A 15,000-nucleotide genomic window follows, 5' to 3' on the forward strand; every position below is an offset into this window, starting at 1 on the left:
AAAGTGGAACAAAATGCAAACAGTCATTGCTCCAGTAACCATCACTGCTTGATGGTGTTTATATTCACCATATGTTCAAATAATAGTAGATATGCTTGCAAATCAGAGAATATTGGGAATGGTGTCCTACATTTTCTTTTTTCTTTTCTTGTACGTTTTGTTTTATAAGAATAGTGAGAAGCTCGCCATAGAACTTCAGTAGGAAATTATGATAAAGCAACTGTCAGCTGTCCATAAGCAAAGCACATCCATTTGGGAATCATTGCTGTCTTTCTTATATCTTTTGGCCTGAAAAAAGGTCTTTATTGAACATCATTTTATAATTGTTCAGTAAGAATAAGAGTTTTTTATGTAATATCTGACCAGTGTCTGTGCTGAAATAATCTATCAGCTCAAGACTAGATATATTGATATTCAGTTATTCTTTTACTTCCTTCCACCTCTGATCCATCCAATTGTGGAAATTCCTTCTCAGGTATCTCAAAGTGTGTATCCTTTGTATTATATGGATTAGGAACGATGGATATATCACAGGTAGTTGATAGATTAGAGCTGGTAGAGGTGTGAGGGAGTTTGTGAACCAAAGGATTTTATATTTGTCAGGTAAAAGACATGCCAGATTTGCTCCCAGTGTTCCAGTAAATGATGTAGGACTTAATGAAGGAGTATACAGTCATCACTAGTAGAGAGAGTAGCCTTAGATTGTGGAAGGTCATTAGTACACAAGAGGAACAGATGAAGCAGAAGGACATTGCTTTAGTCATGTGGAGTGAAGAGGAGTTTGCATGCACACATGTTTTGGCCAAAATCCATTTTAATTACATGAGGCTAGAGCTCTGTTTTTCTTTTCTTTCTCATTGTTGCTTCTGTCTCCTCCTTTTTTTGTTGCTCTTTTCTCTTTTCTGCCAGCAGAAATGTTGCTGGTGTCCAGCCTGTGCAACTTGAAGATTGGAGCAATGTTTGGTATTGTTCTTGAGTTTGCATTCAGAATATGCTGCTACATATTTGCATTCTTTTCTAAAGTTATTTTCATGCTTTTTAGTGTGTTCTGTTTAAGGGCAGTTACTTGTTTTTTATTACATTTGCTTAATGAATAATGTGTTTTGCTATATGTTCCTATATAGAGTTGTACATTTGATGTGTCAGGCTGTTACATTTGGGGAAAAGGGGATTTTGTATTGTCAGAAAAGGAGCAGTAGAACTAGGATGGCACATAATTAAGGGTCTTTCACTATTGAAATTAACTGCTGTGTTGGTGTTTGTTTGTACGATTGGCTGCTAACTAATGTAACAGCTAATATTGCAGCTATATGGAAGGAAATGTCTATTATATGGAAGAACTTTATTTTCTCTGCAAATGTTCTTGTCTGCTATTGTTATTCAACTGATAACATATTGATGCACCAGCTTTTGAAAGATTGAAGTAATAGTTAATTAATTATTTTTTCATGATGCTAAAGATGGTAATACTCAAGCACAAAATTCATAAACCAAGTTTGCACATTTGAAAAATAAAATGCACACAGGTGAATTCACTCTTAATACTGATTGTCGATTAATATTCAAGAAGTTCAGTCTAGTCCGCTAGTTCAGTCTCATCCACTTGTTCAAACTGGCACAACAATATTGTACTCTTCATAGAATTTCCAAGTAACCAAAAAGAAAATTTCGTATCTCCACATCCACACCTAATTTCTATTAAGACTTCTCTTACATCCAAGTTCTATTGCAATGTTTCTTACACTCCTCCTCCTTCTACAGGCTATTGGAGTTGTGGAGGATGTGGTGGCACCTAGGATCGTGCAGCCAAATCAAGTGCTGGTGCAGGTGAAGGCGGCAGGGATCGACTACCTCGACATCAAAGTGGCAGAAGGATACGGACGTGTGCTCAGACGGCAACTCAATAAGTACAATCCAGTAAGAGAGAGGGAGTTTTAGGGGTAGAAGGTGGGGGGGGGGGATGTTAGAGATTGGAAATGGATCTTTTATGCACCAGTAAATATGACTGTTATTTTGGTAAGCTTTGAAGTGATTTCAGATACTAATAAAATATATATATATATATATATATATATATATATATATATATATATATATATATATATATATATATATATATATATATATATATATATATATATAATTTTTTTTTTTTTTTTTTTTTTTCAATGATAATTTATGTTTATATGATAATATCCATTTTTCTGTTTTTTTTTTATTGTCAACCCACTAGCAACGGTACATTTTCAAACCAAAAATAATGTTTTCCTGGCGGATTCAAAATCGGTGCGCAGGCAAATCTGGGAACTTGTCCACGCACAGCCTGCCACAGGGGACAAAATCAGAGCGCAAGCTCCGATCTAGTGTCACACCGGCGGGACACCCAGCAATGCTTACTTTACCGGGTATCTCATATATGGGACACCTGTTGTAAGTGGGTTAATGAAAATGAAAAATGTTTCACTATAATTCTTTCTCTTCTCAAGAATACAGAAGGAGAGTTTCCGGTTGTGTTGGGAAGAGACTGCTCGGGGATTGTTGTTGCTGTTGGGAAAAATGTGAGCAAGGTGGAACAGGGGAATGAGGTATGGCATGCACAAGAGGCTGAAGATCGTTTTGATTCGTTTTTGAATGACAGCTTTGATTTTATTGTTCCTGTAAAACTCTTTAGATCATGTTCTCACTCACATGGCATTAACTTCATCTTTGGTTACAGTTTTTAAAACAATTTAATTATTATGCTCTGTATTCACTACAAAATTTTATATCACCCTCTTTTACCTGGTGCAGGTTTGGTTGGCCTGCCCTTTCTACCACCCAGGGACCTTAAGTGAATATGTTGTTGTGGCTGATGACCTTGTGGCCCCCAAACCCTCACAGCTGACCTTCGAAGGGGCAGCCGCCTTGCCCTACAGTATTATGACAGCCTGGGATGCCCTGGTGACACAGGGTGGCCTGGGACCTGACTCCACTGCAGGCAAGAGGTGAGCCATGGGGGCATATAGAGGGAGGGTGTGCTTACCTTGCCTCTCCCTTTGTCATTTGTTTTTTTGAATATTTATCATCTATTTTTCTTTTGCTGTTTTTCACTCTTGCTCCCCTTTTCTATCTTTCCTTCTTTAAACTTCTCTTTCTTTTTCACTGCTTCTTATTTTTGTATTATGATCAGATGAAACCTTTTGATAACAACTGACTTGGCAAATACAAAATTGAATAGGAATAAAATATTGAATATGATAGTGAAAATTAAAATGAAATGTAATAGTAGACTCAGTATTACATTAACCATGGCAGTAAACCATGAAAATGCATTAATCATAAGCTAATCATAACCATGACTGTCAACAGGATTTTGGTGCATGCCGGTGTGTCAGGTGTTGGTGTCGTGGCTATACAGTTAGTGAGGGCTTGGGGTGGCCACGTGACAACAACGGTGTCTTCGCGTGCTGCTCCTCTGGCCCACATGCTTGGTGCTGATGACGTCATCACATATGACAATTCAAACTTCGACAAGGAGCTAATGTTAAGAGAGAAGTAAGGCTCTGGGACTTGTGAAGTTTACATTGAGTGGAAGCGAGGTTAGCTGGTTGTGCTGGGATGGCTTGATTTTGTTTATATGCAGATGGCTCCACAAATACTTATATTACTAAAGCTTCAATCACTATCAGTAGCATTGGGAAAAAACGATTTTCCTGAAAATTCAAGGAATGAGTAGACAGTAGATATACCCACATATAAATTACATTGATACATACTGATGCTTACTTATATATATATATATATTATATATATATATATATATATATATATATATATATATATTTTTATTTTTTTATTTTCTTTTTTTTTTTTTTTTTCTTTTTCTTCTTTTTCTTTTTCTTTTTTCTTTTTTTTTTCATTTTCTTTTCTTTTCTTTTCTTCTTTTTTTTTCTTTTTCTTTTTCTTTTTACCCACTGACACTGGGGTGCCATGACTGATTTTAGCTAAATGATTTTGTTTACATATAGATGGCTCAACAAGCACAGTCATCAGGGAATTAGTTACCTGCTTCCTTGACTTTTGGAAAGATTCTGTTTTATGATTTTACTGCTATTAGTAGTGTTAATAATATTATGATAATCATGGTGTCACTGAAATTGATAACTATCAATATTTATAGCATTAGAAAAAATAATATTCCCCAAAAATTCAAGGAATGGTGAAATCAGGCGAGGTCTTATTTAGCTTACTAATTTGACTCCTTGGTGACTAAGCATTTACAGAGCCATTTATGAGTACAGAAATATTGACAAATTAAAACTACAGGGGATAATGCAGTTACCCAGTGCCAGTGAGTTAATACTCTTGTGTAAAGTGGAAATTTGCAATGATATTTATTCTGTGATCTGAACTTGGCAGGTACGATGTCATTTTAAACACTGTAGGTGAGGTGCTACATGAATCGTGCTTGAAACATTGTGTTCCCGGAGGACTGGTTGTCACTGCCACGTCATCTCAGCTTGCGTCGGATTCTTATGGTTATGTGACAGGGGCCCTGTACTCCCTTGGCATGAGGCTGCGTTATTGGTTCACTCAGGTTAGTAAATTGTGAAGGTAGGAATGAGCTGTTAGTGGTGGTGAATAGTGATAATGTCGTGAGTCTTTATTATTGATATTTACTGTAGGGTATAGCCTAATATAGTTACTGTTATTTTCTCTTTTATTGCCATTAGTGTTAATACTATTATTATTTTCCTAATTATTATCATTGTAACATTTATTGTTATCATTATTATCAGCATTATCATTATCATACCAGTATAACATCCTGTATTGTCTAACATGACTTCCCACAGGCTCCATGGCTAACAGGCGGGCGATGGGGCACCCTAGAGGTATGTGGGCATGTCCTGGAGAGTGTGGCACCCCTTGTTGAAGCAGGACGCTTGCAGGCTGTGGTGGACAAGGCCTATTCCGCCCAGGATGCAGAAGTGGCATTTGCGCATGTCGCTAAGGGAGAACAGATTGGCAGGACTGTGGTGCGATTTAGGTAAGTGCGTGACATGGTATAGGAAATGCGGTGAATGATGATCTGTGTGTATTGGAATGTGCCTTTTTTTCAGTCTGTTTTTATTCTGTATTCTTTGTTTATCTATTATACATATTTATTTTTATCCTTGATTGTTTTTTTTTTTTTTTTTTTTCATTTGATTTATCCATTGATTTTTCTAGGAGTATTTCTTCTTGCTCTGTTTACTCCCATTCTTCCACAACTTATTTCCCTTCTTCTATTCCTCCTCCTCCTCCTCCTCCTCCTCCTCCTCCTCCTCCTCCCCCTCCTCCTCCTCCTCCTCCTCCTCCTCCTCCTCCTCCTCCTTTTCTTCCCCCTACTCTTCCTTTTCCTCCTCTTCATCCTCATCCTCATCCTTTTCTATCCCCTACTCTTCTTTTTCCTCCCCCTACTCTTCCTTTTCCTCCTCCTACTCTTCCTTTTCATCATCTTCCTCCTCATCCTTCTCCTCTTCTTCCTCCCTCCTCCTCTGTGTCCTCTTCCTCCTCCTCTTTCCTACTTCTCTTCCCTCCTCCTCCTCCTCCTCCTTTTCTTCCCCCTACTCTTCCTTTTCCTCCTCTTCATCCCCCTACTCTTCCTTTTCCTCCTCTTCATCCTCATCCTCATCCTTTTCTTTCCCCTACTCTTCTTTTTCCTCCCCCTACTCTTCCTTTTCCTCCTCCTACTCTTCCTTTTCCTCCTCCTACTCTTCCTTTTCATCATCTTCCTACTCCTCCCTCCTTCTCCACCTCCTCTTCCTCCTTCCTACTTCTCCTCTTCCCTCCTCCTTCTCCTCTTCTTCCTTCCTACTTCTCCTCTTCCCTCCTTCTCCTCTTCCTCTTCATCCTCCTCTTCCTCTTCCTCCTCCTCCTCTTCCTCCTTGCTATCATTATTATTACTATCACCACCATTCACCAGCATCATCACCAGCATCATTATTCTCCTTTATTTCTTCTCCAAATTCCTCATAAAGTGGATTTGTGTTTTTTCCCTCAACTAATTTTTCCCCTTCAACTCTAAAGGATTTTTACAAGACCATTTAATTTCTCCCCAACTGATAAGTTATAGTTCATAGTGATGTTCTGTGAATTTGTAGATTTATATATAATTTATTTAATTTTTTTCTTGCTTTAATGTAAGAGTATTTTGATGTAGATAAGGTAAATCTTATAGATCGGATGTTGAGAGTATGTGAATCTTTGGAATATATTAAAGCACATTCAGGAAAGGGTAAAAAAAAACAACATATATAGTTGAAAAGTATGATATAAGCCTAATAGAAATTAAAAAAGACCATGCTGTCTTAGCAGGTATAGCAAAGTAAACTAAACCCACATCTCGTAGAATTAAAAGGGGCACGGAGAATATATTACATATAAATAAAGATAAATAGATTGATGATAGAAAAATACACACATAACTAGTTGATTGAGCTTGTATTTCAAGATTTAGGTATATAGAAAAGATCATAGTGAAAGTGAGATTAGACAGAATGAGATGGAACTTTTGAAGAAAAAATAGTATTTAGAAAGTATGTATAAGAAAATGAAAGAAATTATAGAGAGTTGGGAAAGAATGAGATGGTAGTTTGGGAGGAAAAAGTATTTAAAATGTCTATAAAAAGATGAAAGAAATGAATGACACAAAAAGAATACAGTGATAAAATGAAAGAAGGCAAAAGATTCAAAAGTTCAGATTGAAGAAATAACAAAACTGTAATTTTCTTGTATTTTTCTAAGTAAATTTTGCAAAAGATGTATTATACCTGTGTTTCTGTTTACATTTGTATTTACAGAGATTTGGCATTTCATTTCAGTAACAAACAGTTGAATTACCCTGACATAAAAAAAAGACATTTTTGTAGTAGAAAATGGTAGATGGTTTTAGTCAATTGCTTGCATTCAGAATCCACATGACAGATCTTTAGCAGCAGCATGTTTTTTTTTCTCTTTTTTTTATATATTTATCTTATAACCCTTCCTGGTGTTGCTTGTAATTTGCTGATGAGCTAACTGTTGACATAGATCTTTGTTTGTTACAGTAATAATCCCCCTGTTAGGAATCTAGGAATGGCTTTCTGTAAGTATATTCTGTATGTGTTTGTGCTTTTGTTGATGCTAATATGCTAGTCACTCGCAGATTGATTATATATAAACTAAAGCTGATTGATGTTCCATACATACATACATGCATAGATATATATACAGGTATACATACACGCTCATACATAGATACATATGTTCATACTTACAAGCTTACACACAGCCTATATATTTATATACCTAAATACAAACTTATATTCCTATGGATGTACATATGTATCCTTCCATCCAATTGACTATCTCCAATAAAACGTAGACAGATGAAGTGATATATCTGTTGACACACAAATGCACACACACACAGAAACACAAGCAAACAAAGACGTATACATGTATACTTGTATACACTCACATATGCACACACATATGCTCACATGCACTTACAAATAAACACCACAGACATGCAAGGACATGCAATCACAATCACACTCAAATATACACTTATACTTGTACCTATACACTGTATACATGCATTCTAATGTTTTATTTTTTCTTTGCATCGGCAGGGCAAGACCACTAGCTTCTCGAATGGAAGGGTCAATGTAAAGTAATCTCATTTAGAAGGAAAACTTGAAAAATTCAGTGTCGGAGAAATTCAGTGACTCTTTGGGCAGAATTCAAGATTAACCATGAAATTTTTGCACTCGTGTTGGGAGGGAATCTATTTTTGTATTTGGAGGTGTTCATGTACAAAAGGGTTTGAAGACATATGTGTCAAGTGTTGGAATCTTTGTCTTATTTAATTTTTATTTTATTATTGTTTATTTTTGTGTTAATCCTTTGTGCTGTTAAGATATGACATACATGCCATGTTCACTGTGAGTATAGTTAACTGATTGCTGATTACACATAAATGGCTATACATGTGCTTAGTCACTAAGGAGTCTATTACTAGGCTTACCTATCTCACTTATTTACCCTTTTCCTTAATATTTGGAAAGGATATATATATATATATATATATATATATATATATATATATATATATATATATATACATATATATATATATATATATATATATATATATATATATATAGATACCTATATATATATATATTTATATACATATAGATATACATATATACATATACATATATATATATACATATATATATATATATACATATATATATACATATACATATATATACATATACATATATATATATACATATATATATATATATATATATATACATATATATATACATACATATATATATATACATATATATATACATACATATATATATATATACATATATATGTATGTATATATATATATATATATATATATATATATATATATATATATATATATATATATATATATATATATATATATATATATATATATATATATATATATATATATATATATATTATATATACATACATACATACATACATACATACATACATACATACATACATATATAGACATACATATATACTTATATATATACATATATATATATTTTTTTTTCTCTCTCTCTTTTTTTAATATTATTTTATTGATAACATAATGATAATCATATATCAATAATGATAATAGCATTATTGATATTTTCATGCAAAGTCAAGGAATGGGGAATTCAGATGAGGTTAGGTAGGACCAACTCATTGACTCCTTAGTGAACGAGTGCTTGTGGAGCCATTTATGGGCAACAAAATTCACAGTGGAATTGTGCATATACCTGCATACAAAGGTTTAGTTTATATGCAAGATTTGCACAGCCTTAGGTGTTCTTTGGAGGGGAAAGCCCCCTCATTGCAGTATTTATAGAGAGATACATATCTTTGTGAATTAATTATGTTTACTGCAGTGATATTGGTATTTAAGTCTTTAAATATAAAGACCAGTATTTGTTGAAAACCTTTTTTAAGTAAATAAAGTGATTGTATGTGCCTGGTATATAGGAAGTAGCAATTGTTCTAGTCACTTCAATATTTTCAATTTTTGTTCTTTTTAAAAAGTTAATGATATTGTTGAGTGATGTTTGTAAATTATTGTGTCCATCAGTGGTTACAAAATTCGCCCGTCCCGATGCAGTGTAATTGGTTTGCTCAGTGTATGTACCAATTTGCTCACTAGATATCATAAATAGGAATTTTTAAGCCTTTTTCACATTGGTTCAGTCTGGGTTATTTATTCATGCAACTTGTAAATAGTTCAAGAAAATGGGGAAGCTCTTTCTAAAGTGCTTCTGGTTTCTAGGTTTTACCAATGACAAAACTAGTAAGGTCTTCCTGCCAAACTTTAAAATGTATACTAGTTTTTTAGATGTACAGAATTTTTCTAGGAAGATTTGTGTAAAGAGTATTATGGCCTCACTCTTATTCATAATGTACAGAATTGATACTAAATAAACAGAGTTAACTCTTTTAAATTTGGACTTTTTTACTTACATGTTTCAATTAGTGATTGATTTTAAACAAATTCAGGTAAAAAGTGACTGACTTGAAGAGAAAAAGGAATAAATGATGCAAGAGACAGACAGACAGACCATCACTAATCTAGTCTTAAGTTTTATGTCATTGAGTTATTCATTATAGCCAACACAAATGCTAACTGCATATAAATAAACACCTATAACTTCAAGATTAGATACGTAAAATGTCTGTTTGTAATGTACCAAATATGGCTGACAAAATGACTATGATGAAAATTATTTTCTGATAAAGAAAAGCTGTCAATGGATTGATGAAGGTTTATATTGAGAGGTAATAAAGAATGTTTATCTGCCTGTATAAATGACTGATCTTTCTTGAGATGATGGAAAAAAGGGGAAGCATAAATGTTTATTTTGGCAAGTTGCCTTTACATAATTAATTCTGTAGATGAGACTCAAGTTAGGTAAAGATCTATTATTTTTCAAAAGGTGTTTTATTGCTTAACTTTGTTCCATTTGCAGTCATTCAGAAAGCATCTAGACTAGTGACAAACACTGCATGTAAAAAACTCATCTGAAATCCTGGTTTTAATGGTTGCTTAGCAAAAAATCACAGAATTTGTTTGTACATTGCAACGTCTGGAAATGCACCAAATATATTTAGTCATAACAATGATAACAATTTTATATGTACAATCATTTTTTCTTCCAGAGCAGTTGAATACTATGCACTATGCGCACACATTCTGCATACAACCGTAAAAATTCAGATTCATCACCCGAACTTGACAGCATTCTCAGAGCGTTGATTTCTGTCACTCTTTCCCACCCGGGGATTTAGTTTGGTTGCTTTCTTGTATGTAAACGGAACCCATGAGGTCGAAACACGTCATGAGTGTCTCTTGCGCTGTGATGTAAGCTTGATTAGGGTGGACTGTGTATCTGTCCAGGAGGGTGAGGAGATCAATGACTTTAGATAAGCATTCTTGAGATGACTTGCCGCTGCGTATTTCTTTGGAAGCCTGAGCATACTCAGTCCACAGGTTTGTCAATTCAGTTTGGATCTTTTGAGCATCATAGAGACGGACTCCCGTCTGGGTCACAGCATCTTGGGTGCAAACCAGTTCACACAAACTGCAAGAAACCCCGACCAGTTTTTGGAAGCATGATGGGCATCGTAGGCTTGGCATGATGGCAATGTTTTCGAAGAGAGGCCAGTCCCCTTGGCAGGCGGCGCAGTTGCAGCAGAAGAAATAGTGTTGCTGCAGCTCAGCCCGACGCTTCGGCCTTGTGTGGCTCACGTACCTCTCGCCGTAGCTGTCGGTGATTTCGGCGCCGCGAGGGATCACGCTGACGCTGTACAGGTACTTGGTGCTTCCGAGGCAGGATGTCAGCGCATTGGGTACGCACGAGTGGTTGATTAGGCTGAGGGCGGAGTAGACGGCCCAGCCTACCTCCCGCCCGCGGCTCCTGCCCACGACGCCCCCCTCCGCCGGACCGCCCCCGGTCTCCACCTCCTTCATGCAGTGCACGTTGCACTCCAAGCCCAGGATGAGGCGCATGAACTGACTTCCGATGAGGACGACGTCGTCCAGGGAGGGGATGACGATGTTCCCCTCCTTGTTCTTCAGGAACAACGAACTGTTCTCCAGCAAGACGCGCGTCAGAATGTAGGCCATAGCAGCAACCTCCTGCAGTTGCGCCTCGGAGCGGGCGGTGGCGTGGCCCTCCAAGTGGTAGAGGGCGCGATAGCCGCCCGAGATCTCCAGCAGGGGCTTGTTCCCCCCCGTGCTGTTGGTCTGCAGCTGGCGGAGTGTGTCGCGCAGCTGGACGAGCGTGGTGGAGGCGAGGATTCTGGCGGCCAGCAGGGGCGCCGGGTCCAGCTTCAGAGACACCAGCGGCGCCAGCATCGCGCACTCGCCGCCGTGGGAGGCGCTCAGCCCTGCCGTCCGACAGCGCTCGCTGCAGAACACCACCTGCAGGCAAATATGGCGGTTATGGGAAGGTCACTTCCTTGTACTTTACTAATTATTTCGTTTTATTTATATCTATGCAAAACTGAAGTTGAATGAAAGAGAATGGAAATTTCCGATGAGGTCTAGTCAATTTAGCAGGAAAGAAAAGACAAATATTACACAAGAGTAACACATAAACCCATATCCTTTGACAATTGTGTTAGGCTGTGACCTGCAAAGATGGCTCTAAATCCCTTAAAAGATAGAATTTGATATGATCTGCACTGATAGCCTACATCCTTGTAAAAATACGACGAAAATCCGTTTTGCTGTAACCCACTACTTTCGTGAGACATTTACTAATTACCAAAGAACAGCAATAACAGCAGCTTCCACTTTTTTACTCATTCCTCAACCACCCACACACTCATTCTTTCCTTAGATATGATTTCCTGTTATTTATTCATTCTTTATTCATTATTCATTCATTCCTCAGTTACTCATTGACTCCTTAATTACTCGCTACCTCATTCACTCATTAACTCATCCACTGACTAATTACTCATTGATGCCTAATTAACTAATTCAATCCTCGATTCCTCATCAATAATTCATTCACTCATTCATTCCTCATTTACTCACTGATACTTTTTTCAACATTCACTCATTCATTCCGCAGTAACTCACTACTACCTCATAACTTCATCCTCTCCTCACCTGTTCATTCGTTCCTCATTTTATTCATGCCTGATTTACTAATGCCCCATTCACTCATTCCTCATTTACCAATGCCCCATTCAATCATTCACTACTTTTACTCAGACTTAACTTATTAACCCATCCACTCCCCAAGTGCTACCTTATAACCTCACCCACTCACTATGACTCATTCACTCATTCATCCAACATTCACCCATCCACTTACCAATCACTCATATTACTCATTCATTCGTCATTCACCCATCCACTCCCAATTATTCATTCATCCATTCACTCTTCATTCACCCATCCACTCCCCAGTTACTCATTCACCCATTTACTCCGTTACTCACTCACCCATCCACTCCCCAATTACTCATTCACCCATCCACTCCCCAGTTACTCACTCAGCCATCCACTCCCCAGTTACTCACTCACCCATCCACTCCCCAAATACTCCTAGTACGCCTACTACTCACGAGCGAACACGTAGGGCAGGGGAGAGGGACAGGGGCGCGTCTGAGGCAGTGCGAGCAGTGCGTCCTGAACGTGCCATCGGGCTTGACGGCGGCGCAGACGGGGGCTTCAACCACGAGGACTTCGCCTGTGGGAAGGGGGAAGGGGCTCGGTCATGAGGGGGGGCAGTGGTGGTGGGGGTGATGGGGACTTGTAGTGAGGGTGGTGGTGAGGGTGATGGGGATGTATAGTGAGGTGGTGGTGGGGGTGATGGGGACTTATAGTGACGTGGTGGTGAGGGTGATGGGGACTTATAGTGAGGGTGGTGGTGAGGGTGATGGGGATGTATAGTGAGGTGGTGGTGACGGTGATGTGGATATATAGTGAGGTGGTGGTGAGGGTGATGGGGATGTATAGTGAGGTGGTGGTGAGGGTGATGGGGATGTATAGTGAGGTGGTGGTGAGGGTGATGGGGATGTATAGTGAGGTGGTGGTGAGGGTGATGGGGATGTATAATGAGGATGGTGGTGATGGTGATGTATAGTGAGGGTGGTGGTGATGGTGATGTATAGTGAGGGTGGTGGTGATGGTGATGGGGATGTACAGTGAGGGCGGTGAAGGTTAGTGAGGATGGTGGTACTGGTGAGGATTTATAAGAAGGGTGATGTTGACATGGATGGTGATGATTATTTTTAATGAGGGTGGTGGTGATACTGATGAGGATGGTAATGGTGATGGTGATGGCATTTGATGGTGGTGATGGTGATTATGATATGACAATGCTAGCGGAATGATGATGATGATGATAGTGATAATGATGGAGATGTTATTTGTTATTAGTATGTTTAATTAGCATCATTATTTATAATTGTCATTATTATATTTTTGTTGGTTGTCGGTATGATTATCACTATTGTTATTAATATTATTATCTTTATTGCTGTTGTATTGATTATTATCATTATCATTATTATTCTCGTTGTTAATTTTTGTTATTTGTATTGTTAAAATTTGTATTATTATGGTTAGTATCGTTGTTATTTATATCATTTTATTATCTTTATTATTATTTTTAACATCCATCATCATCATTATCATTATTTCTATCATCATCACCATATTATTATTATTATATTTTTTATCATCATCATCATTATCATCATATCATTATTAGGATCATTATCTTTAAGTATTATTATTATTGCTATCATTATTGCTATACTCATTATAATCATCATCACTATAATCTATATCATAGGATATTATTATTATTATTATCCCTATTATTATTATCATCACTATTATTATTATTATTAATAATAATAATGATATTGATAATGATAATAATAATAATAATATTATTATTATTATTAGTAGTAGTAGTATCATTATTATTATTATCATTATTATTGTTATTGTTATTATCATCATCATTTTCATTAGTTATCATTATTATTATTATCATCATTATTATTGTTATTATTATTATTATTGTTATTATTATTATTATTATTATCATTATTGTTGTTATTATTATTATTGTTATTATTATTATTATTGTTGTTGTTTTTGTTATTACCATCATCATTAGTGTTAGTTTTACAATTAGTATCCTTATGATTAGCACAAATAGAGGATAGAGCATACGAGAACAAAAGAGCACTTGAGCAAAAGCAAAACATTGGCAAAAAGCACATAAAGTATTGATAATTGGCGAAAGACGAAATAGAACAGGGAGATTGGAAACTGACCGGATCAATCAGAAAATATCTTGATAATGATGATAATGATAGTGTGTAGTAATATAAATTGATGATACTAATAAGGATGATAATGACATAACAAATGTGGTGATTTCTAATGATTATAGATTGTGGTAGTAATGATAGCATTGATGATAATGAGTCTTCACGAAAACCGGTGATGTATGTACTATGAACCAAATGCAAGCGCAGAACTCTACCCGGAAATGAATAAAAAAAGGAAATTATAACAACGAATAGCGTAGAAAGTAACGATGATTTTGACCATGTTGCGTCTGCTCTCTTCCTCGTCACACCGGCCGAAGCATAAAAAAAAAATCCCGTATGAACCGGGTACGTATCATATGTATCATTGTGTAATATTATGGAAGGATAGAAAGCATGATGAATAAGGAGGAAGTAAAAAGACAAAAACTCTCTAGTCATTGAGTAGCCGTGTGGCGTGAAGCGCGGAGGCGTCACCCGACAGCGCTCGCTCGCCCGGACCAAGCGGTTGTGGAATGTGGCGGGCGGCCCGTAGAGTTTTGCTGCGGGTGAGGGCGTGGCGTGAAGTAATACGTACGTGCGCTTAAATATATACATACATACATTCATGCGTAC

The 15,000-nt window shown here is 36.8% G+C and overlaps 2 protein-coding genes across 7 annotated transcripts in view; one reads left to right on the plus strand and one right to left on the minus strand.

Moving 5' to 3' along the window:
• The window catches only part of LOC113808821 (reticulon-4-interacting protein 1 homolog, mitochondrial), a 14,494-nt gene extending 4,970 nt beyond the window's left edge, over positions 1–9,524 (plus strand). For 2 of the 3 annotated variants that reach the window (XM_027360318.2, XM_070127023.1), the window contains exons 5-12: positions 1,762–1,917; positions 2,487–2,585; positions 2,791–2,984; positions 3,349–3,534; positions 4,399–4,576; positions 4,836–5,029; positions 7,071–7,108; positions 7,638–9,524. In XM_027360318.2, coding sequence (XP_027216119.1) covers positions 1,762–1,917; positions 2,487–2,585; positions 2,791–2,984; positions 3,349–3,534; positions 4,399–4,576; positions 4,836–5,029; positions 7,071–7,108; positions 7,638–7,651 — 1,059 coding nt within the window. In that variant the 3' untranslated portion in view covers positions 7,652–9,524. The remainder of the gene's footprint in view (positions 1–1,761; positions 1,918–2,486; positions 2,586–2,790; positions 2,985–3,348; positions 3,535–4,398; positions 4,577–4,835; positions 5,030–7,070; positions 7,109–7,637) is intronic. The other variant, XM_027360319.2, reaches the window with a different exon arrangement.
• Positions 9,525–9,935: 411 nt separating this feature from the next.
• The window catches only part of LOC113808819 (SET and MYND domain-containing protein 4), a 14,154-nt gene continuing 9,089 nt past the window's right edge, over positions 9,936–15,000 (minus strand). For all 4 annotated transcript variants that reach the window (XM_027360316.2, XM_027360317.2, XM_070127022.1 and 1 more), the window contains exons 3-4: positions 12,661–12,785; positions 9,936–11,503 (exon numbers count right to left, since the gene is read on the minus strand). In XM_027360316.2, the coding sequence (XP_027216117.2) occupies positions 10,343–11,503; positions 12,661–12,785 (1,286 nt within the window). In that variant the 3' untranslated portion in view covers positions 9,936–10,342. The remainder of the gene's footprint in view (positions 11,504–12,660; positions 12,786–15,000) is intronic.

The sequence above is a fragment of the Penaeus vannamei genome, chromosome 11, assembly GCF_042767895.1.
Source record: "Penaeus vannamei isolate JL-2024 chromosome 11, ASM4276789v1, whole genome shotgun sequence".
NCBI classification, from domain to species: domain Eukaryota; kingdom Metazoa; phylum Arthropoda; class Malacostraca; order Decapoda; family Penaeidae; genus Penaeus; species Penaeus vannamei.